We start from the raw sequence: 27247 nt of genomic DNA on the forward strand, positions 1-27247 counted from the left end.
TAATGTATCCTCCTAACGTGCAGTTAATTTTAGTTAAAATCTCCCTAGTGCTTTAAAAACCCAGTGAATTTATAAACATAGTAGTTGGCTTGCATTTGGAACGTTAAAGCTGTCATAACCCAACTGGCTCTAGCAGGGCATGCTGCACCTCCTTGAGCTCTGTTGGAAGTTCAGCACTCACCTGAGCACTGCCCTCTGGAATCCAGAAAGAAACCAAGACTTTCCCAGAGTTCCTGTTCCTGATCTTCCATAACTGAAGAAAGCTAATGAGTGTCTCAAAGTTAACATGTCCAAAGTCGAACCTTTGACTCCCTATCAGTCCCCAAATTCAGTCTTTCTCTCAGCAGTGGATCAGCCACCTGACTGGTGATTCAGATTCAAAAGCTTGAACTGTCCTTGATTTCTTCCTTTCTTTCCTTACCACTGCCAACATCAAATCCACCAGCATATCCTGTTGATTCGACTTCTAAAATGTACCTCAAATTGTCCATTTCTCTCACTCTATCCCAGCCCCCCTGGCCACTACCCTAACTGTAGTGGCTGCCTCCTGCAGGATGTTGCTTCTGCTCTGTGGTCTGTGGTCTGCAGTCTGCACTGTAGCCAGAGGGGCCTTGCCAAAATAGAATTCTGATTACCTCATCTACTCCTTCTTTTTCTTTTCTTCGCTGTTAAGGTAAAGGCCAAAAATTCCGGTGTGGCCAACAAGGTCTTCCCCAGAGTCACCCACCATGTCCCTGCATCTATCAGGGCCCAACTTCACCAGCCATCCTGCAGCTCCTGCCCCAGGGCTTCTGCACTCACTGTGCTCTCTCCTCAGGAGAACCCTCTCCACTCCCCATCCCTCCTCCTCCTGATTCAGAGGAGCCTTCCCTTCTACCCATTCTATCCAGGTCAGGCTCTTCACTTTCATGGAAACATGGGGATTTTTTCTTGCTTCAGAGAGCCTATTTTAATTTGAAGTTCTACACATATATGCACATTCATTGGTGTGATCATTTGATTGCTGTCAGTCTTCTCTGCTAGATGGTAAGACCCATGAAAAGAGTCTGCTGTCACTGTTCTTTCCCTCTCAGCTAGCTCATGTCTAGCACAAGATAGGTGCTTAATAAACGTATTGGTTGCATGCTGAATGAACAAGTAGAGTCTTGCTGACAGTCGTCATTGATGATGGGGTCCTTGTAAGGTGTGGGCTCTTCCCAGAGTGGGCAGGCCCAGGTTCTCCACAACACATTGACTTGAGGGAGTGTGACTTCATTTGATTTTATTTTTTTCATTTCAGCTATTGGAATGAATAGAGCATGCTGCCTAAAACTTCTTTTTCTCTTCTCTCTCTCTTCAGCTAAAGCTTGCTTTCACTCTGGACCACGAGACCGGATTGCCTCAAGGATGTCATATCTATGAGTACCGCGAGAGCAACAAGTAAGCCACTCAGTGGGAAAGAGTGTCACTTCACATGTGTGCAGCAGTGGTGCCTGTGGGCTTTCTGACACTGAGCTTCCATTGCTAAGTGGTTGTCAGGAAGGGAATACACCTTTTACTACTATACTAGAAAATAGCTGGCACAGAAATAGTCCTCTTGTAAGATCTCTTTGCCCCTAAGTATAGAACTTGGAGCACTTGCAGAGGAGCAGTTGTGGTGTGTTAGAAGTAGATGCTGAAGCAGACCTTCTTTCAAGGCTGCAGATGTCCCCCAGACCCTCCCCACTCTTGGTCTCCAGTCATGTGCCTGCTTGTTTGGTTCACTGTGTGACTTTGGCTTTGTTGTAGTTCTCAGTCACTATCTGCCTATACTTAGGTTTATGGGTTTTGTTGTGATTATCTACCTTGTAAATTTTATATTAATGGTTGGGAGATTTCCGGGTACTTACAGAGATTTAAATTGGTGCCCTTGTTGGAAAGGTGGCACCTTGCATACTTTCATAGCACCTCCTTTCCACATCATAGACTGCTCCTTTTTTTTTTTTTTTTTTTTTTTGAGACAGGGTCTTGCTCTGTCACCTGGGCTAGAGTGCAGTGATAGAATTGTGGCTCACTGCAGCCCGAAACTCCTGGGCTCAAGTGATCCTCCCACCTGTTTCCTGAGTACCTGGTACTACAGGTGCACACCACCATGCCCAGCTAATTTTCTAAATTTTTAGTACAGACAGGGTCTCCCTATGTTGCCCAGGTTGGTCTTGAACTCCTGAGCTCAAGCGATTCTCCCACCTCGGCCTCCCAAAGTGCTGGGATTACAGGTATGAGCCACCACACCCAGCCACAGACTGCCTCCTTGACTGTGTATTTTCGTTTGTGAGACAGTGGAAGTGGTGGTGAATGAGGCACAGAAACTGTGCCCCGATGATGACAATGATGGTAATGACGGCGGCTACCATTGAGCACCTCCTATGTGTTAGGCACAGTACTGGGGACTTTACATTTGTTATCTCATTTAATCTTCATAACAACCCCGGTGTGTTATTTTATTATTGTCATATTTGCAGAAGCTAAGGTCTAGGGAACTAAAGTAATTCACTCAGGGTGACTCGCCACGGCTGTGAGAAGCAGAGTCAACATTATCATGTTTACTCTGGGGAGAGAATAGAAGGAAAACAAGTGACCCGTATTTTTACTTAGAAACCCCAGTCAATGACAAGAGCAGTCCCATCCTGGACTTAAGGAGAATGTACTCTGGTCTCATTGTCTAAATATCCAGGCTGTTTAATTTCATTCAGTGGAAGGAAACAAATAGGCACATGCCAGTAGAACTGTCTACTGTCTATGACCTCCCAGAAGAGAAACCTGTGCATTCCTCAAGACCTCTGGCGCTGTTTAGGGTAGAAGAGAGGCTACTGGGTGCCCTTGTTACCACATCTCCACTGGGATTACCTTCAAGACGTGATGACTGTTTGTAATTTATCTTTAGGAGAATGCCATAGTAACTGGTGTGTACCCCTAATTAATCATAGGAAGGATTGACCAGACATCCTTTAACAATTCTTGCTGGACTCTCTGCTCTTTGGGAAAAGGTTGAAGAGTATTTATTCAATGGGAGAAGGACACCAGCTCTCTGTCCTTTAAGTTTATGTCTTAGCTGTTCACATATCTGGTGGCAACAACTTACGTTGTCTTTGACTGAGAGAAGAGAAAATAGCCTAGCTCTTTTTTTCTTTTCTTTTTTTTTTTTTTTTAATAGAAACAGTGTCTCATGATGTTCCCTAGGCTGGTCTTGAACTCCTGAGCTCAAGCCATCCTCTTGCCTCAGCCTTCCAAAGTGCTGAGATTACAGGTGTGAGTCATCATGCCCAGCCTAGCTCTGTGTCTTGGTTGATCCATAGCTCCTAGCATATTATCAGACCAAGCAATGTAAGAAGATAACTTAGGGTTTATAAATATGAATAAGTTTTGGCCCCCAAAGACCTCTAAAAGAAAATACTTGTGTAGGAAATCAGATAGGAGCCATGATCTAGAAAAGTATGGTGATCAGCATGTTCTCACTCATAAGTGGGAACTGAACAATGAGAACACTTGGACACAGGAAGGGGAACATCATACACCGGGGCCTGTAGTGGAGTGGGGGGAGTGGGGAGGGATAGCATTAGGAGATATACCTAAAGTAAATGATGAGTTAATGGGTGCAGCACACCAACATGGCACATGTATACATATGTAACAAACCCGCATGTTGTGCACATGTACCCTAGAACTTAAAGTATAATAATTTTAAAAAAAAAGGAAAAGAAAAAAGTATGGTGATCAAATGCTTTGGTGACTGCTTTCTCTGGTTCTCTCTTGCTTGTATTAGAGTCAGTCTTAGGGTTCATTCTCAATCCTTAGACAACTTTCCTAACCTCTCTGAGCCTCTAGTTTCATTTATTTTCTTCTTCTTCTTCTTCTTTTTTTTTTTTTTTCTATTTTTTGAGATAGTCTTGCTTTTGTCACCCAGCCTGGAGTGCAATTGCATGATCTCAGCTCACTGCACCCTCCACCTCCTGGGTTCAAGTGATTCTCCTGCCTCAGCCTCCCGAATAGCTGGGATTACAGGTGCCTGCCACCACACCTAGCTAAATTTTGTATTTTTAGTAGAGATGGGGTTTCACCATGTTGGCGAGGCTGGTCTTGAATTCCTGATCTAGGTGATCCACCTGCCTTGGCCCCCCAAAGTGCTGGGATTATAGTCGTGAGCCACCACGCCCCGGCCTGAGCCTCTAGTTTCTTCATCTGTAGGATGAAGTAGGATTAATAGTAGGATTAATTATTAATTGTTAATTAATTATTAATAGTAGGATTAATAATACCTCTCTGGCAGGGTTGCATGGGGCTCTCTGGCCGGGATATCATGTTGAAGTGTGTCATCACCAGTCTCACATATAGAATGCCCATAGGAAGTGCTTGTTGCCTCTTCTTCCCAAAGAGAAAAACTGGCTCATGACTTCCATCTTCCCAGAAAGTCTTCTGCCAACAGTATACTCATGAGGGAAGAGGCTGGTGTGCCTGCCATTCACAGCCTTCGGTTGTGTACGACGCTCTGTCAAAGGCAGACTCCTCACTCATGAGTTATGAAGCACGGAGGACCCCAAAATCCTGACTATGATTTATTGTCTCCCCCAGACCCTTCCCTGTTTGTGTTCCTCTGTTTCCATTTAGGGTCATTTTCCCTACAATGCCTGAATCCAAATATTGGCATAATAGTGTTATTTAGGAAATGAAGATACTCAGCCCAGACCCTTAAGGGGCCCATGTTGTCTCAGGCCAAGTAACATGAAGACAACACCAGCAGAGAGAGGAAATTCTACAGATGAAAAAGCTAGCTTGAATATTAGTTTGGTACAACTGATTATTGAAACTACTGCCTTTCCTTTTTGGATATTCCCTGCAGTACAATTTGTAATCACTTTAGCATTCATCTCTGTTTGCCAAATTCAATCCATCAGCAGAAAAAGTTGTTCTGAATAAGTGCTGAGGCTGTAAACCCAAATAGTCTTTCCTTTCAAATGGAATGGCCCGGAAAATGGGCACTCCGTTTTTATATTTTCTGGATTCTTTTATCAGCCCTCGATTAACGGGATTCAGTATCAAAAGCAGGTAAAGTTTTCTGCAACAGAGAAGAAGAATGTGGCCCTCGGGTCCATGGGTGGTGCCTGATAGTTTTGATCCTTGGCTCTATGTCATCCTGTTCTCCTTTCACATAAAGGGGCTAATCTCTACCTCTGGGGTCCAGGGAGGACAGTCCCTAGGACTTGTCCATTTCTGATGGGACTTGGACCCTGCCTTCTCTAAGGCTAGAGGCACAGCTGTCGGGTAAACATTCTTAAAGCTCTGAGGTCATTAGAAGAAAGAGAGAAGCTGTCCTATGGTGCCTTGGGTTCAACTAGTAAAGCTCTCCACCTTGAATTATTCTGTCAGCCTCCCAAAAGCTGCTCCAATCTGCATCTAAGAGGTGTGAGGCCTCACACCCCCTGGCAGATGCCACCGTGGGTCCACGGGTGGTGACTGGTTTTTTTTTTTCTCTGTTGCAGAAAACTTTACCTGTCTTTAACACTAAATCCAGTTAATCAAGGAGTGATCGAGAGTCATTTTTGTCAAATTGAAGTTTGGAGATCTCTGGATATAGGGCAAGGAACAAGACCTTCAAGAGTGAATAAGTGATTTGTGAGAATTCAGTTACACATTTATGAAGCCCCTGCTCTGTACAGTGTGTTACATGGGGGAGGCAAAGATACGTTAGACCCAGTGCATGCCCTCAGGGTTTGTATAAGGAGCAAAGCGCACTCCAGCACCCTGTGGGATGATACGCGCTTTGGCAGTGGTAGGAATCGAGTGCTATGGCAGCAACGATGAGGAAAGTGAATGCTTCCGACTTTGGAGTTACTGTGTGGATGGTGGTGACCTTTACAGACAAGGAGCTTTGTCAGAAGGCTCCTTTCTCTCCATCCCCACTGCTACCCTCCTCACTGCCAGGACTGTGGAGCTGCTTTGCAAGCTATTCTTCCTGCCGTTAGCTGGTTGGCCTCCTGGCTGTCCTCTCTGCAGCCTGAGTGAGTGTGTGTGTCTTTTCCTTCTGGTTGCTTTTTAGACCTTATTTTTGTCTTTGGTGTTCTGCAGTTTTACTACATTATGTCTGAGTGGATTCATTTTTATTTATATTGTTTAGGACTCAATATAGTTCTCATTTAGAAATTTTTATCTATTATCTTTGATTCTCTTTGGTTCTCTCTAATCTCTCCTTCTGGAACTTGTTAGAAACCATCTTATTTCATCTTTCCTCTCTTTTTTCTATTTCTGTATCTGTTAATGCTGCATTATAGGAAACTTCCTCAAAAGTGTCTATCACTTTATTCTCCTTGTAGCAGTTTACTATCGGCTGTTTAATAACCCTTCCCAATATGAATATTTGGTTTTTATTTTATTTTATTTTATTTATTTTTTGAGATGGAGTCTCGCTCTGTCACCCAGGCTGGAGTGCAGTGGCGCAAACTCAGCTCACTGCAACCTGCACCACCTGGGTTCAAGTGATTCTCTTGCCTCAGCCTCCTGAGTAGCTGGGATTACAGGCGCGCACCACCGCGCAGGGCTAATTTTTTTGTATTTTTAGTAGAGATGGGATTTCGCCATGTTGGCCAGGCTGGTCTCAAACTCCTAACCTCAGGTGATCTGCCCAACTCAGCCTCCCAAAGTGCTGGGGTTACAGGCGTGAGCCACCACGCCTGTCCTCATGTTTGGTTTTTATATTTAATTTTCAGAAGTTCTGTTTGGTGCTTTTGAAAATCAGCCTATTATTATTAATTAATTTTTTTGGTGTCCTAGTCTTCTATTATGATTTGTATTCTTTCTTTTATCTCCCTAATTATTTTGGTTGTATTTATTTTATAGCCTCTTTCCAGTTATTTGAAGAGTTTTAGTTCTAGTTCCAAGAGTACCAATTCTCTTATTTCTTGTGTCTATTGACTCACTCTTATGTGGTTCATTTTCTCTTGCAACTTGTTTTTTTATCATAAGATCATCTTAGGCTGTGTGCAGTGGCTCACGCCTGTAATCCCAGCACTTTGGGAGGCCGAGGCAGAAGGATCACCTGAAGTCAGGAGTTCGAGACCAGCCTGGCCAACATGGTGAAACCCTGTATCTACTAAAAATACACAAATTAGTTGGGCGTGATGGCACACACCTGTAAGACCAGCTACCTGGGAGGCTGAGGCAGGAGAGTCACTTGAGCCCAGGAGGCAGAGGATGCAGTGAGCTGAGATCATGCCATTGCACTCCAGGCTGGGTGACAGAACAAGACCCCATCTCAGAAAAAAAAAAAAAAAAAAAAAAAAGATCATCTTAAGTAGGGATTGTGTTTAGTGGGAGTTCCACATACTGTGGGTTGTGGATGTGTTATCTCATCACTTTTGCATATGTTCTGCCAAGACCCAGGGAGGTTCATAGGTCCTGCTAGTTTGGATGTTAACTCCTTGGCTTAGGAGTCTCACCTCCTGGGTAGGCCACATTCAGACTCCTCACCCACGTGCCGTGTGGGCTTCACATCTCCATTTCTCATAGGAGATGCCTCTGGTCTGTGCCACATATGGACATTCCTCTGCTCTGTGAGAAAGGTCTTCCTGATTCTTTGTTCAAAGACCAACAGCTCCCAGGATCCTGGCTTTATGTGGGGATCTCAGTTCCAGTTCCATGGCCAGGTCTTCAGTTCCATGGCCAGGTCTTCTGCCTCCTGCATGCATTAAAATCTTAGCTCCTGTAACTGTATCAACGTCTGATACTCCCGGCCCCCAGTTGCCACGGTAAAAATTACAGCTCTGACTTAATTTTTTTTTCACTTCAAGCATCTGAGAATTTTCCCATTATTCTTCTATACTCAATAATATATTTAAATTATTATTTTGATATATTTTATCTATTATTTCTCTGTGTTTGTGTTGGGAAGGAGGTCCACATCAGTTCAGTCTACTATCTTGTCAGAACTGGAGATCTGAATAAACTTAAATATGGTCACTCATTTAGCAAATATATAGAGAGTATCTGCTATATACCTGTATAGTTCTAGGCCCTGGGGCCACAGAGCTGAATAAACGCTGATGCTGCCAACAGAGGCCCATGTGCCAGTGGAAGGGACTGGGCACTCCTCAGCAGCAAGGCAGCCAGCCCTGTGATCCCACCCCACCTGCCTGCCATACAGACCCATCCTGTCTTCCTGCCTTGGTACCCTACATGCTATCTGTACCAGATTACCTCGCGCTCCTGCGTACAACGTGTCCCTGTTGTCATGCCATTTTCTGCTTCTAGAACATCCCTCTTTCCCAGAACCCCCTGCCCACCCATCTAGGTAACCTCTGCTTCTCCTTCCACTCTCAGCTAGGTATTTCTCCTCTGGGAAGCCATTCCACACCCCTCACAGGCACCACCAAAGCTGGGTCAGATGTGCCTTCCCCGTGGCCCTGTGCCGTGCCTGTCTGCTCCATGTCAGCTCTTAGCACTGTGCCTTTCAGTTGTGGGTTTGCTTGTTGGCTTCCGCCACTGGCCTGATGCTTTTGAGGTCAAGGTCTTGTTTTTTTCATTTCAGTACCCACAGTGCCTAATCTACTATCTGGCAAATAATGCTTGATGAAGGGAAGGTGGGGGACCTGATTTAGTCCTTTAGGAAGGGAGGGAGCATGGCTACTGAGGAGTCAAACTTCTTTCCAGCTTTGTCTTTTCATTTGCCGTAGGATTATCATGATGATTAAATTACACATGACATCAGGGAAACTGTCTTCATGGATAGCTGTGAATTCTGAAGAGCTAACATGGAGAAAAGAAGCTGTAAAAATGTGGCTTAACTCTAAATATAGTGGTAATTACAGTCACTTATATCAGTTTTTTTTACCATTTTTTGTCGGGTAGTGAAGAACAGTGATAGCTATGAAGAGCGTTAAACATGTCAGACAAACTTGTGGAAGCTGAATTCGATTGCAAGGCTATACTCTTGTTCACGACATCTAGACTTTATGATCCATGTACCATAATCATGATGGGAGCTACCATCTTCTGAGTGCCCGCAGACACCAGGCAAGGGGCTTACCCAGGTTAGTTCTAGTCTAAAACCATTCAAGAAGGATATTCACAATAAAAAATAAAAATAAAACCAGTGAGAGTCTGAGAGGTTTTATTATTTTCACAATTGTACAGAATAAAAAATAAAAACAAACCAAGACTGAAGAGTCTGAAGAGGCTCACCTGCCAAGGCCACAGAAGTCAAGGGCAGAACCTGGCCAGTTGTGGCAAATTCTAAAGCCTGTGCTGTGCCTTCATGACACCTGCCTTTCTCTCCATGCCAGGAAGCTGCAGGGAGTGCTGATTCCAGCCGTTTCTAAGCAGGCCTGCTTGGGAAGGCTGTCTGGGAAATCCTGGGATTTCCAGTCCCTGTGAACCCCAGGTCAGATGGGCAGCTTCTGACTTGTCATCAGAGTTCTGGGTTAGGCCAGTCACGCTGCTTGGCAGGTCACCATCCACTCAGTGGTATGTGATGTGGCTGTGTTAGTTATAAAGACCTCGTAGTTTTAGGGGTGCAGTTGCCCTGAGTACCTGCCTGATTGGCCCTTGTAGTAGACCCTGGCAGACCCAGGCCCTAGCTTTGGGGTGCCTGCTCCTCTGCCCTGCTGGCAGTTGTGCCTCACTTGGTCCAGGCAGTGAGGCCAGCAGTTGCTGGCAGATCCGTTGTCCCTGCGGACCTCTCAGAGCCTCCTTGACACTCACAGCCAGGTCCTCCGCCTTACTGCAGTCTTACTCTTAGAACAGGTTAGTTTGCTAAACTTAACAAGAGAAAATCTTCCATTTTTTCCTGCCTAGCTACTGGACTCATTTTGGGACCTTGAAACACACATCATTAAACTTACTAGCTGGCCTCTAGATGTGTGAGAGAGAGCTACGCCGTGGGATTGATTTCCTTCGGCTGAAGTGTCTGCTGCATTCATGAGCCTGCCTTGAAGGACAGTACTCCTTGCAGCCTTCCAGAGGATAGGGCAGTTCTGGGCTGTACATCCTCTCCCCAGCCCACGGGCACCTGCTAGCTCAGGTCACTGTAAGGACACCTGGGTTCTCTTCCCCAGCACCTGAGCACATAGTTCTTTCTGCTTCCCAACATGCCCCCTGCCCGTGGGGGCTTAGCCTGCTCGGCATCCCCCAGGGTCTCAGAACACACTCTCTAGACACAATAGACCTAGAGAACCAACCCTAAAACCACACTGCGGTTCTCTCTCTGTTGTTTTGTGTTTATCATGGAGGATGTGATGGGTTCATTCAGGTGCTCTGACAAGTGGACCCCAAGCAGGATTAATGTACGAGAGGTGTTGGGGGAAGGCCTGTGATGGATGAGGGGAGGGAACAGGGGCAGGCCCGGGGCTTCGTTCACCTTACAGCAACCAGCCCTTGTAGACAGTATGCATCCCAGGGCTTTCCCGTGCTGGCATTATCACAGTGACTCAGGAGCTTCTTCCCAGGTCACTGCTGGTGAGTCTTTGAGCAGCTGAGCCACAACTTTGTACCAGGGCCTGTCCCTGCCCACACACCACTCAGAAGAGCATCCCCTTTGCCCACTAGGTAGTGAATGAGCCACTCCCCAGACTCCATCTTTCTGCCTGTTTCCTCAGAACCACTCCTGTCCCACTTGCGTCAGTTCAGATCTGCAGAGAAGCAGATGCTGAGATGGGATTGGATGTTGAGAAACATATGGAGGAAGATGCCCGTGAAGGATGAAAGGGGAGAGAGCAGCGGAAGGCAGAGAGAGCCTTCAGACCTCAACACAAGTCTGGCCCTTGTGAAGGAATTTGGGAAGGAAGGAGGGCTGGGTAGGGAGAGTCTCAGGCTACGGCCCAGGTTTTTTTGTTTAGTTTTGTTTTTTTGAGATAGGATCTCATGTTGCCCAAGCTGGTCTCAATCTCCTGGGCTTAGGTAGATCCTCCCACCTCAGCACCCCCACCAGCTAGGATTACAGGCCCGCACAATGGCTCCCACCTGCGGCCCAGTTTTAAGGTTCACTGACGGAAAGTCCTCAAGCCAAAGCCAAAGCCAAAGCTGACTGCTGGAGGATCCTCACATCTTGCAGGACCTGGCCTGCATTAGGACCCTGGAGGCGTGCTCACAGGAAGTGTGACTTCAGGGCAGATGCAGTGGTGGATCAGAGCACTTGCAGTTGGGGACATTGTCAGTAGTAGAAGATCTGAGTGATGCTTCTTCCTGGCTGCTGCACTTGAGGAGGGGACAGAGCAGGGTGTTCCTGGATGAAGTCCTGTTTAATTAGCTTCCCCCCTGCTTGGTTCTTTGCCTTTGCCTTCATCCTGAATAAGCAGAGGAAATATTTCCCAGCAGCTCTGACAACTTCAAACCAGCACCAACACTTCCCAGTACTTTGGAAATGACACTTTCTGTCTGCACCTTGGAACTGATGCCAGCTCCTCAGGCTAAGCAGCAGTGTTACCTAAGAGCCATTCATTGCAGAGGGCGAGAGCCTCCAGGCCTCCCAGACACTGCCAGGTTAGCTTGAAGAAGGCCTTTTTTGTTCCTGATGAAGCCTTAGTTTAGGAGAAAGGGGAGCTTGAAATCAAGAGAGAGGAGGGGCTTGGGGGAAGTTGGAAGCGATGCAGCCAGAGAGGTGCCAGGCGTGAGCTCATGGGCGCAAGCCTGCAGCTGTATTGTGGACGTGGGAGTCAGCCACTCACAGTGCAGGTGTGAGCTCACTGTTCCACCACAGCCGTTAGTGTTTGGCATCAGCATGATGCAGGCACAACTCCTGTTTCCACTGCTGGATTCGGGTAGTGTTCAGCGAAGGGAGTGTCTCTCCACCGTCCACCCACGCAGAGGGATGGCCGTGGCTCTCTATGCTCTGCTCTCTTCTCACCTCACTCCGTGCAGCAGCAATCAGGATATTTTGTCTGCCAACAAGCAGTGCTTCATTTAACCTCAGTTTTATCTACAGGAGGAGGAGAAGAGGGTATGAACACTCCCATTTTAGAGAGAGAGAAACAGATGCCCTGATAGGTGCCCTGTGCAAGGTCAAGCTATACATAAGAGGACCATCCAGCAGGCTTCTCCCTGGATACTACCCCAGCTATCTGATGCAAGCAGGTGTGGGGCCCTAGAACAACTACACAGAAGTGGCACTGAGTTGCCCATGGGTCCAGGAGCAGGGAGGGCAGCAAGGCCTGGGGCAGCACAGCTGCCTCCTGTATTGCTTCCATCTCCTCTGGAGTGACAGTCACCCAGTCTCCTGCACATGGAATCTGAACTGCAAAGGGCCAGGACAAGGAGGAGCTCTTTTTCAGCTGTGTTGAGTCAGTGCCTATTCCCCACTTGCTGGGAGAACCAGGGAGGGACAGAGTCTGAAGTCATATTTTATAGCACTCAGTTGCCTCAGCAGAGGTTTCCCATGCTGCTGAGCTTTGGTGCTCAGGACCCTTTGTAGAAATCACTAGACCTTCAGCTCTTTCTGGCTTTCTGAGGCCAGAACTGACCCAAACAAGGAAATGGGGGAGCCGCAAAAATCGGCAGATTGTGCTGGCCACAGACCAGTTACATACATCAGTGTACACACGCAGGAACACTGGTCCATGTCTCAGCATATAGTGTGACTTATGCATTCTGCTATTTTTTTCTGTAGTGCACATACTGGAAAATAGGTTTTTACAATAAGCTTACTTTGTAAAACTTACTTCTGAATTATGACATGCATAGAGAAAAATGTACAAATTATAAGCATCTAGTTCAAGGAAATTGTTAGAAAATGAACACATCCATGTGAAGAAATAGAACATGGCCAGGTGCAGTGGCTCACACCTATAATCCCAGCACTTTGGAAGGCCAAGGCAGGAGGATTGCTTGGGGCCCAAGGGTATGACACCAGCCCGGGCAGTGTAACGACAATTAACAAATTTTTATTTAAAAGTAAATAATAAATAGAACATTACAGCTTCCAGGAGCCTCCCATGTGCCCCTCACTCCTCCCAAAAGGATACCACCATTGTTAATTTCTAACACTATAGATTGGTTGTGCCTGGCTTTGAACTTCATATAAATGGAATTATTTACTATATTCTCTTTTGTGCCCAGCTTTTCTCTTTCAGCATTATATTTGTGAGAATTCATCTTTGCTGTTGCATCTATAGTCCATTCATCAATTTATCCAATCTGCATTTGTTCAGTCAACATTTGTATTGTTTCCATTTTGGGGTTATTATAAATCTGCTTGTACATGTCTTTTGGTGCACATATGCATGTGTTGCTTTTGAGTATATAATAGGAATGAAATTGCTGAAATCATATGTAATTTCACAAGCAGTGTGTGAGAGCTCGTCTGTTTATTGGCCATTCAGTAGAGTGCCTTTTCAAATTTCTTGCCTGTTTTTCTATTGGGTTTTCTGTTTTTCTTCTTGATTTATAGTCCTCTATATTCTGGATATCAGTTCTTTGTTGCTTATACATGTTGCAAATATCTTCCACTGTGTAGTTTGCTTTTTTACTGCCTCTGGTGTGATTTTAATGTACAGAAGTACTTAATTTTAATGGAGTTCAGTATGTCGATCTTTTTTATTATGGTTAAATGCTTTTTGTATCCCATTTAAGAAATCTTTGTCTATATTCTAAAAGAATCTACTTAGAATTGATTTTTGAAAATGGTACAGCAAGTTTATTTTTTCATATGGGTATCTGTTGACCCAGCATCATTTTTTGAAAATACTTTCCCATAGCTTAGCACTGCCACCTTTGTCAAAAATGAAGTACCCATATGCACAGATCTGTTTCTGCTCTCCATTCTGTGTCACTGGTTTATATATCTATTCTTGTACCAGTACCACACTATCTTCATGTTTGTATAAAAATCTTGATATCCAGTAGAGCTACACTTTCCAACTTGGACTTTTTCTATAAAGAGCACCTATGCTATTCTTGGCCCATTCCATTTCCATATAGATTTTAGAATCAGATTGTCAGTTGCCACATACATGCACACAAACTTGCTAGGATTTATATTGAGATTGCTTTGAATCCATATGTCAATTTGGGAAAAATCAACACTTTTATGATAATGAGTCTTCACAAACATGGTACCTCCCTCTATTTAGAGCTTCTTTAATTTTTCTCAATATAATTTTCTGTTAGAGATCTTGCTCATGTTTCATTGGATTTACTCCTAAGTATTTGATTTGTGGTACTATTTTAAATGATATTTGTAAATTTAATTTTCTCTTTGTTGCTAATACAAGGAAACATGGTTTATTTTTGTTGACCTTGTTATCAATTACTTTCCTGAATCTATTTATTAGGTTCAAATAATTTGTAGATTTTTTTCATAACAATATTTCAGTTCAGTGTAGATGCTTTTTTATTTCCAGTGTACCTCATCATGTCATCTGCAAATAATGACAGTTTTACTTTTTCCTTTCCAATTCTCATGCCATGTATTTATTTTTCTTGCCTTATTGCACTGTACAGTATTTCTGGACATAATAATAATAGGCATTTATGTCTTGTTCCTGATCTCAAACAGAAGAGTTTTTACCACAAACTCACTCTTAAATTATGAAAATGAAAATTTTTACTGGTGTTCTCTTTAGTATACACTTTATTTTTCCCCAAGATGAGTTTCCAATTTGGGAACTTTTTTTTAAGTTTTAAGTGGTGATTTATGAGCTAGGAGCTAGGAAAATGATATCTGATTTTTTATTTAAATGAAAAGGAACTAATGTTTATCACAAGACTGCTACTCCTCATTTTAACCTTGTGAGGAGGTTTTGCCTTGGCCATTTTACAGAAGGATCTCATGGCTGTACATTTGAACAAGGATTCAAACAGATCTGTCTGACTCCAAAACCCATGCTCTCTTTACTGCTCCCTGATTCCTTGGTAGAATATTGAATGTGAACCCACGAGGTCATAAAAATACCACTTTTGTCATAGATGACCGAGAGAAAAGTTGCTAAACTATTAATACCTCACAGGTATATGCAGCATCTTTTCCTTTCCCCAGTAACCTCCTACCCCAAATCTCTTTATATCCCTGTGTTTTAGTCCATTTTCATGCTACTGATAAAGACATACCTGAGACTGGGCAGTTGACAAAAGAAAGAGGTTTGTTGGACTTACAGTTCCACCTGGCTGGGGAGTCCTCAAAATCATGGCAGAAGGCAAGGAGGAGCAAGTCACATCTTACAAGGATGGCAGCAGGCCAAGAGAGGGCATGTGCAGAGAAACTCCCATTTTTAAAACCATCAGATCTTGTGAGACCCATTCACTATCATGAGAACAGCATGAGAAAGACCTGCCCCCATGATTCAGTTATCTCCCACCACGTCCCTCCCACAACACATAGGAATTATGGGAGCTACAAATGAGATTTGGGTGGGGACACAGAGCCAAACCATATGACCCTGTCACCTGCCCCATCCCACCTTTCCCTGATTTCCATTGCCATGGAAAGGAGCCCTCTGGGCCTGCCTGTGGCCCTAAAGGGCTGCAGCCCTCCTCAGCACCGGCCCAGCACCCACTGGGCCCAGTATAGGGCATTCTCCAGCCTGTGCTGTCATTCTGTCGCCTGTTGTCTGGTGCTGGGAGGTAGGATTGAAGGCTTTCCTCCTGGGCGGGCTGCTCAGGTTGCAAGGTAGATCCTATATTTTTAAGCCCTGTAGAGTCTCAGCTGTCCCATTTTGAGGGTTATGCATCCTACATGGGTTCACAGAATCCCTTTCGCTGAGACTTGGAGGAATGAAGAGGACAGAGAGGGTCGAGACCCAAACCGAGCAGGCCCCGGAGGCCTCAGGGCCCTGGGGCTGAAGGGAGCTCCCTAGCCCGAGAATGCCCCTCACTATTCTCACACTCCACCTTTTGCAGCCCAAATACCCATGGATGCCCCAAGAGATTTCCCTATGAGACAGAAAATTCTAGAACACCAGGAACTCTCAAAACTAGATATTTCAAAACTCTTAAAGACCTTAAAGAGTAAATGTTTTCATTGTCGATTTAACATAGAGTTACATTAAGCAGCTAACACTTTCCCTTTCTTGAATAAGATTTCCTGTCTGTCACGTTGCCATTCGCTTTCCTCATGTTTTTGCGATGGACTGCAGCTCCTTCCATTCTGGGGAGCCTCCTGGGGCTGCAGCAATCCAGCATGACTCGGAGCTCTTTGGTTTTCTTTCCCAGTTACTTTATAGCACATGAAGATGTGTTCTTACCAGTGACAGAGGGTCGGTGAGAATGACCATTTTTGTTTTCCGTATATCTGTACCTGCCACATCCATACCTTTCTCAGAAGGTCCTGGAATGACTCGTTTCTCTCTCTGCCTCTCTGGGTATTTCTCCAACCACAGGTTTGCATCCCCAGGGGGAAGCCAGCTCTCTGGTCCCTCATGCTAAGCTTTTTAAGCAGATAGTACAGCCAGGCGGTCTTTAAACCCAAGGAGGCTTGCCCCTTCCCAAGACTTAAAGGAGTTCTAGAAGAGACTGTGATATTCAGGCCAGGTCCCTGTTTGATGAACAGGGACACTCAATTCCTGGCAAGTGGGGTGAGCGCCTCCAGCCCTCCCCACCCCCATACCGGTGTGCTGGCCCAGACCCAGGGCATATTCAGGTACTTAAAGTAGCAAATGTCTCTGCTGTAAAAACCCTCACTCCGGTGCTGAAAGCCCAGAGCCCAGGCTCAGGCCACAGAGGTCTGAGATATACTCTCAAGGAGGTTAGCCCATAAAAGAAACAGGTCATAGGACTGCATGTTGGGTCTGAGCCTGAAGAAAGGTGCCCATGGTTGTCATCTTCTGTGGCTTCCTGGCAGGTAACCAGATGTGCTTGGCTCTCTTAGCGTTTGGCTGTGCTATCTCTGGGGTAGTGTTTCTGATCTGTCTTCACTGCCACTCCCAGCTCTCTGGGGCTTTGTGGCTTTTTCTTGGTGGTTGGGCAGGAAGCCTCTAGAGCCTGAAGGAATTGCTGTGCTTGATGACAGGCACAGGCTATCAATGGCTATAAATCGCCTAGTGGCTGCTTCACGTATTGAAGAAGAACATGTTTGCTGTCTGTTCTGCGGATGCTTCTCTGATGGCCGGAACACAGCTGGGAAAAGATCTCATAGAGTGACTCAGAGCAAGCGCCCAGCTCATGCCCACTGAATTAAGCAAGAGGAAGTGGCCAACTTCCGCAGCTGCTCTGAAAGCCCAACGCAGCAAGGCCTGGCTGAGATGAACAACATAGATCATTCCACTGACTTTGGGCTACCCCCAAGCCAACCCCATGTGACCCCACACTTGCCCCAAAGCTAGGTGAGACCCAGGGTCCACCCTCCAAGCCCGGGTTACCAGTAGGGGGTAGGTGCCAAACTGGAGAGTAGACTGTGATGAATGGGTAGCAGAGATGGCAGAGGACATGGCTCATCACCTGGGGTCGGGGACCCCGCTCTCAGCAGCTCCCTTCCCTGAGTGCCCTGGCATTGGTGTGTCTGTGTGTTCGCGAGCCCTGGCATGCCACTGCGGCTTCACAGTAGCCTCCTGGGCAGCGGCTCATCAGCTTCCAGCACAGCCTTTGTTGTTCTGTAAATCTGTTAATGTTTGTGCTACCTAGAATAAGAAGGAAGGAGTCATTCTACAGAGAGGATTTATTCTTCCAGGCGCCAAAACCTTGTTCCTTACGATTATGCCCCGTTCTTTAATGGGGTCCCCTGTACTCCACAGTGTCATTCACCTCCACACTAGATGTCCCCACAATGCTGTGTATTTTCACTGATTTCGCTGGGGCCCTGCCCTGTCTTTGTCTCTGCCTTTACAGTCAGGGCCAGTTGTCACTTCTCCATGGCTGTCCGGAGAACCTGTAGCACCCTCTCCAGCCACTCCAAGCATGAGGCTTTGTGGGGAGCGTGGAATCTGTGAGGAAGCCGAGGCAAGCTGTTAGGATTCTGTTCAATGGGAGGAAAGGCTCTGAGTGAGGCGGGAAGGAAGGACTTCCCAGGAGGCACACTTGCGTTCCCGGCCCCACCTCTGCTCTGGCTGCCCACAGGCCCTGCTTCTGCCTATTTCCTGGTTCTGCTTCATGTTTCAAAGACATAAGATCAAATGTGATTAAGTTTTAGGTAAGCAAGATATTGTGCTTATTATTGAATTGTTCTTCTTTAGTTTAACAGCCCTCCAGTTTAATCTAAATCTGTTTCCTGTCATTAAGTCTTTGGTGTAGATAAAAGAGCAGTTAGCTGGTCGCTATCTTTTGTGTCATAAATCTTCTAGGAAACCATTGTTGTGATTTTTCATTGTACCGTTCCTGAAGAGGAAGGAACTTTTCATTCCTTTGGGCTTTTTTCCTGGTGAATTTCCCAGCTGTTAGTGTCATCGAGCTTAACTCTCACATCCTTAAGGCAGCATTAGCCTCAGAACCACCAGTACCTCGCTGTGTGCCCTGGGAGGCAGGTTATTACCCTTGGCTTCATGACCCATGGACAGTCCTTGCAATGGAAGGGAAACACATTTGTGGGTAGAGTGTGGAGAATGTGTGTGAAAGGCTTTCCTCGCCCAGGCAGTAAGTGCTGCGGAAACAAGCCACTTTTTATGCTAATAAAATTTGGACAGGGGTTGGGAGGTAGGGGAGTGAGTGTGTGTTGATCTGATTCCCTGTGCCCAAGAGCAAGGACAGTCACTTCATCCCAGCCCCTGCACAGTGTTGGGAACACAGAGGTGTTCAGCAGATGCTGGACAAATGTCTCCTGGGAGTATGCAGTATTTGCTCTTTTTTCCTCTCATGTTCTGTGTTCCTAACATTCTTCTATTTTGGCGGGGTGGGGAGGTAGAAGGTAGGCAGAGTCTCACTCTGTTGCCCAGGCTGGAGTACAGTGGCCCGATCTCTGCTCACTGTAACCTCTGCTTGCCGGGTTCAAGCGATTCATGTGCCTCAGCCTCCCGGGTAGCTGGGATTACAGGTGCCCTCCACCACGCCTGGCTAATTTTTGTATTTTTAGTAGAGATGGGGTTTCACTATGTTGGCCAGCCTGGTCTCGAATTCCTGGCCTCAAGGGATCTGCTCACCTCAGCCTCCCAAAGTGCTGGGATTACAGGTGTGAGCCACCACTCCTAGCCTCTTCTATTTTTTAATTATACCTCTAATTGTCTCTGAATTGTCACTGAATTAGTTGTCTCCTTAATTCAGTGCAATTGTCATTGTCACTGAATTAATTGTCTCCTTAATTCAGTGCAGAAGGTTTTCATAATAACACTAATATTTATGGAATAGTTAACAATAGATCAGAGCTTATAATGTTAAATAAGATAACAAAGTTTATCTCATTTAATCCTCACTAGAATAACCCTGCGAGGTAGATAGAAGAAGTTAGAGAGGTTAAGTAGTCTGCCTAAGGTTACCCAGGTTGTGTGTGGTTGACAGTGCCCTACCTTTCCCCACTGACTTTAGCAATACAAGAATACTGGCAAGTTGCTGCTGCCCTCTGGGCTCTGTTATAAAGTGAAGCTGCCGATCTGCAATGGAGAACCCACTCCTGCAAGGCCAGGCCTCCACAGAGGCCAGAGGCCAGTAGTGGTCGGGGTGCCCAGGAAGCTGGGCTCAAACAAGGGTAACTTGCGAGAATCTTCAGGAAGCCCTTATATTCAGAATTGTTTTCTGTGCCACATGGGCCCTTTCCCACCATCAAACTTAGAAAACGACCCCTAGGAAAGTCCTCAGAGTTGAAGGAAGGGCGCTGAGAAGTCTGCCCACACCCTCGTGGGTTGGAGGACCAGTTTCGCCAAGTGTTCTCTGGCCCAGTTGTAAACATCATTCGTTTGCTTGTCCAGCAAACATTATTGGACGCCTGTTAGTGCCAGGTACTGCACTGAGCACAAGAGAAGGGCCCAGTTCCTTCCCTTGAAGCCCACAGCCCATCGAGGAAGACAGGTATGTAAAACAGCATTTGCAAGGGGGTGACAAAGGCCAGGGGGGAGGTGAACAAAGGATGCAGGGAGTGGCTCTCAGTGTTGTGAGCACCCCACATGGGAAGGCCAGTGCGGCAGGGTGCTGGGTGCTGTTGCCCTCTGCTTCTCCCGGCTGGTGTATCAGTGTGGGACCCTGTAGGCCCCAACCCACCCCAGGGGAGGCAAGTGAGAAGGTGACAGGACAGAGTCATGGGACAAGAACCAGAGGGAAGAGGCCTGACCAAGCCCTGGAGAACTGAGCAGAGCAGAGAGCCGCCTCACCAAGCCTCTGTGTTCCATCTTGTCATGCTTGTTGGAATGAGGAGGAATCCCTAAAGATCATGGATAGAAGGAGAATGGCTCTTCTTCCCACCACCTCCGCACCGTCTCTCCCTGAAACCCCGGGAGCATTCCAGATACAACACAGGGCGGGGGTCTTCCCTTCATGTTCCTTGAGTGCAATGGCCATGGCCACTCCTTTCTCAGAACTCCTACTGCCAGTCTTAGCACTGCTGGCCTCCATACCCAGCAGGGAAGTGTGGTTTGCTCCCACACGGCTGGCTGGGCCATTCCTGGGCAGATGGTATTGAGTAAGGAGCACCCAGTGTCTTGTGTGGTTGGCACACAAGACACTGTGGTGGTTGAGAGAAGCAGAGGGCAACAGCACCCAGCACCCTACCACACTGGCCTTCCCACGTGGGGTGCACACGACACTGTGTGGTTGGCACACAGTGGACACACCCTGGACTGCATGCTACGTATAAGCATGTCCTGGTGAAACTAGCAGCCAGTTCTTTGTTTTGTTGCAAATGACCATTTGACAGTACTTCCACAACAGTCAAACATGGCACATGAGAAACTGGGCTTGAGTATCACAAAGATTTACTGGTAAATGGACAGGCATAAGCACCATTAATCAGACAGCACAGTTACTCTCCATCTTGGTGGCTGCACAGCTCAGCGGACCACACAGGGCCCTCCTGGGGTGTTGGGCAAGGCCTCCTCCCAGGCAGAGGCAGCTGGACTGAGGCCAGAGAGTTCTGGGTGCTACAGCCTCTACCAGGAACAACAATTCTCACCCAGGGGAGGCCTGAAGGCTGCCTGGGCTTGGCTGCCTGGGCTTGTCCTGACCTACCTGTGAAGAAGCTCCCAGATTGCTGGTCAGCATCCCAGGTACCAGGAGAGCTTTCTTAATGCATCTGAAAATCCTGGATAAACAGGGCTGCCCTCTGCAACCCAGGCTGCCCTACAAGATGGGCTTGGCCTGCAGAGTGGTAGCTCAGGGAAGCAGAGCCCTCAGGTCCAGTCACGCTTTGGCATGGTCTGGCCTCACCATCTGACTTACGATTGACCCAGCCTGCCTGAAAGGACTCAGGGCCTAATCCAGGTTGTTCTGGTCTTGGTTCTCAGGTAGAATGAGAGTGGCGTCGGGGAAAGGGCTGAAGTCTTCACACAGGCTGTGCGAGAGCACTCAGCAGTCTTTGGTTGACTTTGGGTAGGAGTGGAGATGAAACCCAGCAGTCTTATGGTTTTCCCCGCCCTCCACCCCACCCAACCTACCCCTTCCTGTAGACAAAGAGAGGGCAGAGCTGGGGCCTCAGTGCCACGTGGGGTGGGCACATGAAGATGTCAGGGAAGCCCAGAATGTTCTGGGGGGGTGGGGGACACATTCATTGAAACCGCTCTGAACCTAGGTCATAAAACTGTTGTGTCAATATTTTAAAAGTCACAGAATGAATGCAGAGCTCTGCCAAACTCAACATGCTGTGTTCCAGGGGGTGATAAGACGAGCGTTAGTTCAGTGGAAAAAAAACCAAGACAAAAGGAGTTTTCTTTTAATCTTCTGTGTTTCATGTTTATACTGAGGCAGGCTGCCCTTGCAGGAGAGAATTCATTCATCATGCAACCAACAGATGAGTCCCAGTGACATTGTCACCTGTCACCTGTGTTGGATTTAAGTGATAACCATCTACAGGCAGTAAGAATATATCGAGGCAAATGTAGCCTGTCCCATTAGGCCAGCAGAAGCCATCTTGGGTTTCTTCTGCCAAGTTCATACACCTCTGGTTCAACAGTGATAAGCTAGCTGAAGGGAAGTTGCAGGAGCCATAACTGCCACTCCTAGTCCTTTATTACTAGGGGGCTGTGCTTCCACCCCTGAAAATAAGTCTTGTTTGGCACTCAACGTTTTCTGTAGAGCAAACAAGCAAGTCATGTCTCTGAAATACCTCATTTGTTCCCCCAAACATTCCACCAGCTCCTCCATGTGCTGCTCAGCTCTGGGATACATAGATGGGCACGGCCAGGTGTTCTCCTCCCTTCCCCACCCAACAGCCTATGGTCTGCAGAGGAAAACTAGCCTCCAGAGAAGGACAGTCTGGATTCACTGTTGAGATGTGGTTTAGAATCAGCCCACAGGACCATGGAGCCAGGGAGGGAGATGCGTGAACTGAACCTGTACAGCCCCACGAGGAGCTGAGTGGAGAAGGTGGGCTTGGGTGTGGGGAGCAGAGGGGGCAGAGTGGAAATCCAGGGTGGCCTAAGAGTCTGGGTGCCTGTCACCCATGAGGAGGCCCCAAGGAGTCCCTTGGGAACAGAGGCACTGATCTCCTTGTGGCCGGTAAGTGAGCAGGGCTGAGGCCAGGAACAGGCCAGCGAAAGCCTGCGGGGGGCCAGGGAGTGTGACAACCAAGGACCCCCAGAGCACTAGCAGCTAAGGACCCCACGCCACACTCAGACCTGGGCGAGGGACTGACCTGGAGACTTCTTGAGCTTTCTCTGACTGTATGGAGCTCACCAGGGAAAACATGGGGGATGCCTGGATGCATTGCCCAGCTCCGAGCTCAGCACAAAAACTCCCTCTTGGAACAGTCTAGAAAGAGGCTCACCTGAGGCCCAGCTGTCACCCAGGGGCCATGCTGTCATGTGGGCCAAGGCATCTGAGGGGCAGGGGCCTTCCCCATCCCACTGCTGCCGTGGCCCGTGGCCCACTCTGCCCTGCCCTCCTGACCCGGAGGCCCAGTGCGTCTCTGTGGGGGGTGGGAGGAGCATCAGCAAAGGAGAGGCTGCACAGGGCGCCTTCGGCAGTGACGGGAAACCAAGAGCAGGAAAAGCAACCCTGCTCAGCCCTGGGCGACTCAGACAGGAAAGGGCCTGAGCCTGAGGCAACCGGGAGGGGGCAGCATTATCAGGGAGGCCGTGGCGCAGGCCTGAGTGCTGCTTCTGCCCTCATCCAACTGCAGCGGGACAGAGGCAGGGGCAGCGGGACAGAGGCAAACAAGAGGCCCCCCCTTTGTTTCCAGGGGGGCCTGGAAACAAGGCTTCCAAGGTGGCAACAGTGTCCCAGCCCAGCCAGGTGGTGGCTGCAGGGGGCCATGCGTGTGCACCTGTGCCTGTGACCAGCCTCAGGGCCTAGGGGCAGGGAGCAGGCCAGGGGAAAGGCTCTGTCCCTGGGGGTTGGCCGGGCAGGTGGAGAGCCAGGTTCAGATGGGTGACCCTGGGCTCTGCAGCTGCTGTGGTCTGGCAAAGGGGAGGAGGCGCCCTTAGCAGTCAGGGGCAGGATGATGGTAGTGACGTAGCTGACTACGGGGGTGCCTGACCCCTAGGCAGCAATGTGCTCTCAGGGTGGGCTCTGTATTGAGTTCCCACTGTCAGCAGAGCCTTTGGCTGCTGCCTCCTCCTCAGAGGGTTCAGAGCAAATGATGCAGGGTCACCTGAGGACAAAGCAGTGGATGGGGTGTCAGGGACCCTGGGTCTGGGAGCTTGGGCAAGTCCTTCGAGCTCACTGAGCTCCCTGTGCTCCTGCCAGGCATGAGAACTCTGACTTCTGAGACTCAGATGGACCGAGGGTGGCAAAGTGCCTGGCAGTCTCCACATCCAGCCCTGCCACACTGTGGCATGGGACCTCTGTGGTCACTTCTGTGGCCTCCCAGAGACACCATCTCCCTCTGTCACCTTAGGACCACAGTCCCCTCCCCGTGCACTGGGTGTGGGGGACCAGTGAGGAGTGGATGAGGAAGTGCAGAGACCACTCTACGCTTGTTTCCCTGCAGACTTTAGTGGCTGTGTGGCTGGGGTGGTGGCCCTGCTGAAGGGGATCTGACCTAGCAGCCGTTTGGGCAGGAGCAGTTTTCAGATGTGAGCACACGTTCAAACTTGCAGCAGCAAAGCTGCTCAAGGTCCCAGGAAGCCCAGGCTTGTCTCTCGTTTTTGTGGCTGCCTTGGTAACGTGTGGGTGTAAGAGCATGTGTATGTGCAGGACAGAGACAGAGAGAAAGACCTGTGCGTTCCAGAACACCCTTCTTCCTTGAACATCCGATTACCCAGAGCCTAATTTTAAAACCGAAGTCGATGCCTTCTTAAGTCTGCGATGGCCCAGCTGGCCTCCTTAAGTCTGTGATGGCCCAGTTCTGTTCTTGCTCCAAGTCTACGGAGCCAGCTTCCCCTGCTGGGGCTTGAAAGGGACCCCTGGCCAGGAGCAAGCAGGGCAGCAAGCAAAGCTGTTGGGGGCACTGTGGGGACTCCCCCAGGTGGCCAGGCTTCTGTGTGCCCGTGCCACCCCTCCTCAGGACCTTGTTTCCAGTTCCGGTTGGGCAGGGGCTGGCACTGGAGAGAGGCTTATGTGTCAACACCATAAAGCAGCCAGCAAGCCCTAATGACCACGCTCTGCAAGACCACACAGCACAGACTGGCACCTGGTTCTGCTTGGGGGCAGGGCCGCTGCCAGCCTGCAGGCCTGCCCCTACCTCTGGGAGCAGAGCCCGAACTTGGGGAGCGAATGAGGCTTCTGGGCTTTACGCTGACAAGGGCCTTCTGCACTGTCAGCCCGGCCCCAGCTCCCAGCAAGTCTCCTTTCGCTCCCCATTACGGCCACTGGGCCTCCCTTTGGCAAGGCCTGAGGGCCCAAATGTGGCCATCTAGCCTCTGGGGACTTCCTTCCTTTGGAGCTAGAAAAACAGGTGCAGAATGTGTCTGGCTACAGCAGGGGCCCGCCCACTCACCTATAGAAAGGCCCTGCCGTGGACTGAGCCTCCCAGCCTAGGAAACCTGGCTCTGGCCTCCCCTGCAGGCATATGATGTTTGGCTCCAGAGGCCTTCTCATCTGTGCTTTTCCATGCCTGTGAACTGGGCCCCATTCATTTCTCTGTGGTTTCATGGAAACGTCCAATGCATTCAGGAGGTTGCAGTGCACCCAGTAGGAGAGGGGTCAGCGAGAGGCCTGAGCTGTGACTGGTGGGCCACCCAGCGGCCACGGCACCCTCTGCTGGAGACTGGCAGCAGGGTGCATGGCCAGCTGCGGGTGGGGGTCCATCAGTCAAGCAGCTGCACTTTCTCCCCATCCCCCTCCCCCACCCAGGCAAGGTGCTCTGCCTGCGGCTCCCTTTCTCCAGGCCTCCACTTTCCAGCTCCCAGGCCCCCAGCCCCACCTGGCCTGGCCTGGAACAGAGCTGCCACCAAGATCTCTTCCACTTTCCCTCCCCAGCAGCCTGCAATTCAGTGCTCCGTAGACCCCTGCCTCTCAGGGCTCTGCGGTTTCCGCCACACTACACTCAATTTCCAGCTGCTAAGAACACAGCAGGTTCTACGTAAAGGTGGCCGTCACCTGCACCCCATGGGTTGCCCAGCCATGGAGAAGAGGCCATGGTTGGGTACACAGCTTCTGAGACAGGCCCAGCAGCTGCCTTCATGGCCTCGGCAGAGCCCAGGGCTCTGGAGCTTACAGGCAGCGTGTGCCCAAGTGTGGAAAATTTGGTCTGCAGAAGAAATGAGCCTGAAATTGGCTGGGAGCAATTCTTATCAAAGCCCGTTAGCAGTTTTCAGCAAGAGCTAATTGAACAAGCTCTGTGAGTGGCCTCATTCCATTAGCAGGAGCCTCCCACAGAGTGTGACAAGGACCCTGGTGGCTGAGGGCAGAAGAGGCTGTTTCTGTCCCACATTTGCCTTTGGCCTTTGAAAATGGACACATTTTCAGCTTTGGGCACTGGTCCTGCCCCTCTGCCCCGGCTCCCGCTCATTTCCAAAGCCACTCTCTGAGTGTCCTGTGTGAGGAAGGGGTGAGGTGAGTTTGTCAGCACTTTAGCAGGTGCATGGATCTGAAATGGGACACCTCTGGCTTCCTTGCCAGAGGGTGGCTTTGTGGTGAGGGTAGGGGAGGCAGAAGAAACTTCTAGAAATGTTGCTTTTACTGTGTTTTTTGCCCAAGTCCTAGAGTTGGGGCATCCAGGCCAGTCACATCATAAGATGTGTAATAATAATGTCTTATTTATTCAAGGCCAGGAACTTGAACATTGCTTCCCTGTTTTACAGGGAAACAAATTGAGATTCCATGAGCTTAAGAAGCAGGTGAGTGGTAGGGCTGGCATTCCATGCAAGCCACTGAGGAGAAGCCCCTCGTCTCCATGGCAGGGCCAGGAGAGGGGAGGGACACCCCCCAACCCTTACCACCTGCCAGACAGGACCTTCCTGGCCACAGATGCCCTGGATCCCTGACTATCAAAACCCAGCCCCAGCCTTTCAGCTGAGCAGAGAAGTACTCAGATCCAGTTCCTCGATGGTCAGGGAAGGCAGGCTTCCTCTGAAGCGCAGATGGCTTCACCCCTTTCTCATCGCATCACCTCTGAGCCCTGCCAGGGCAAGAGCAGCCTTTCCCAGCATCGTCCTTTAAGATGCGACAGAAACAGGTCCCACCTGAGCCAGCAGGAATGCGGCACCCAGTGGCTGGCTCTGCAGTCTTGATGCTCGCTGGCACCTTCAGGGTGAAGGACGCCCTGTTGTAAACGCATGAAGAGCCCTGCGTTTCATATATTGATGTTGCTTTTTCTTTAGAGGAACGTTTGTGCACTCTGGGAACCTCTGTCTCTACCAGTGTCACCCTTGCTGTGGGGAGTGTGTACCGTGTGCGGGGGGCTGGTGGCCTTTCCCTGCTGTCTGCCACAGTGTGTGAGGGGCTCGCTGAGCCTCATACCTGAGCCTCCCCCTCCCCACCCCCTCCTGCCCCAGGGAGGCCCAGACTCAGGGAGGAGAGGTGCTGGGAGTGAGTGCCGAGGAGCTGGGGTCCTGGCCCTGCAGCCGCTGTCACAGCACAGCCCCACCCCAGACCTCCAGAGTGGTGGGGCTCTGGTGGTGCAGGTTCCAGACGCTTGGCTGATGCCAGGCCCGGATCCAAGGCCCCCGTCTCCGAGGCCTTAGCTTGCTGTTCTGGAAGGTGATGCTGGCTGGCAGCCATTCCCAGCCCCTCGGAAAGCAGTTGTCAGGCAGTACCTGAGCTCCAGCGCCCCATCCCCCGCAGGGCCCAGTGATCTCATGCCTGTGCCCCTGGTGCTGGGAGGAGCGGGGTGACACTAGGGCCAGTGCCCACATCAGAGGAG

The 27247-nt window shown here is 48.9% G+C and overlaps 1 protein-coding gene across 4 annotated transcripts in view; it reads left to right on the forward strand.

The window, feature by feature from the left end:
* Positions 1-27247, forward strand: part of DIS3L2 (DIS3 like 3'-5' exoribonuclease 2) — a 365113-nt gene that overhangs the window by 326638 nt on the left and 11228 nt on the right. For all 4 annotated transcript variants that reach the window (XM_055379766.2, XM_055379768.2, XM_055379769.2 and 1 more), the window contains exon 14: positions 1340-1419. In XM_055379766.2, the coding sequence (XP_055235741.1) occupies positions 1340-1419 (80 nt within the window). The remainder of the gene's footprint in view (positions 1-1339; positions 1420-27247) is intronic.

The sequence above is a fragment of the Gorilla gorilla genome, chromosome 11, assembly GCF_029281585.2.
Source record: "Gorilla gorilla gorilla isolate KB3781 chromosome 11, NHGRI_mGorGor1-v2.1_pri, whole genome shotgun sequence".
In the NCBI taxonomy this organism is placed as follows: domain Eukaryota; kingdom Metazoa; phylum Chordata; class Mammalia; order Primates; family Hominidae; genus Gorilla; species Gorilla gorilla.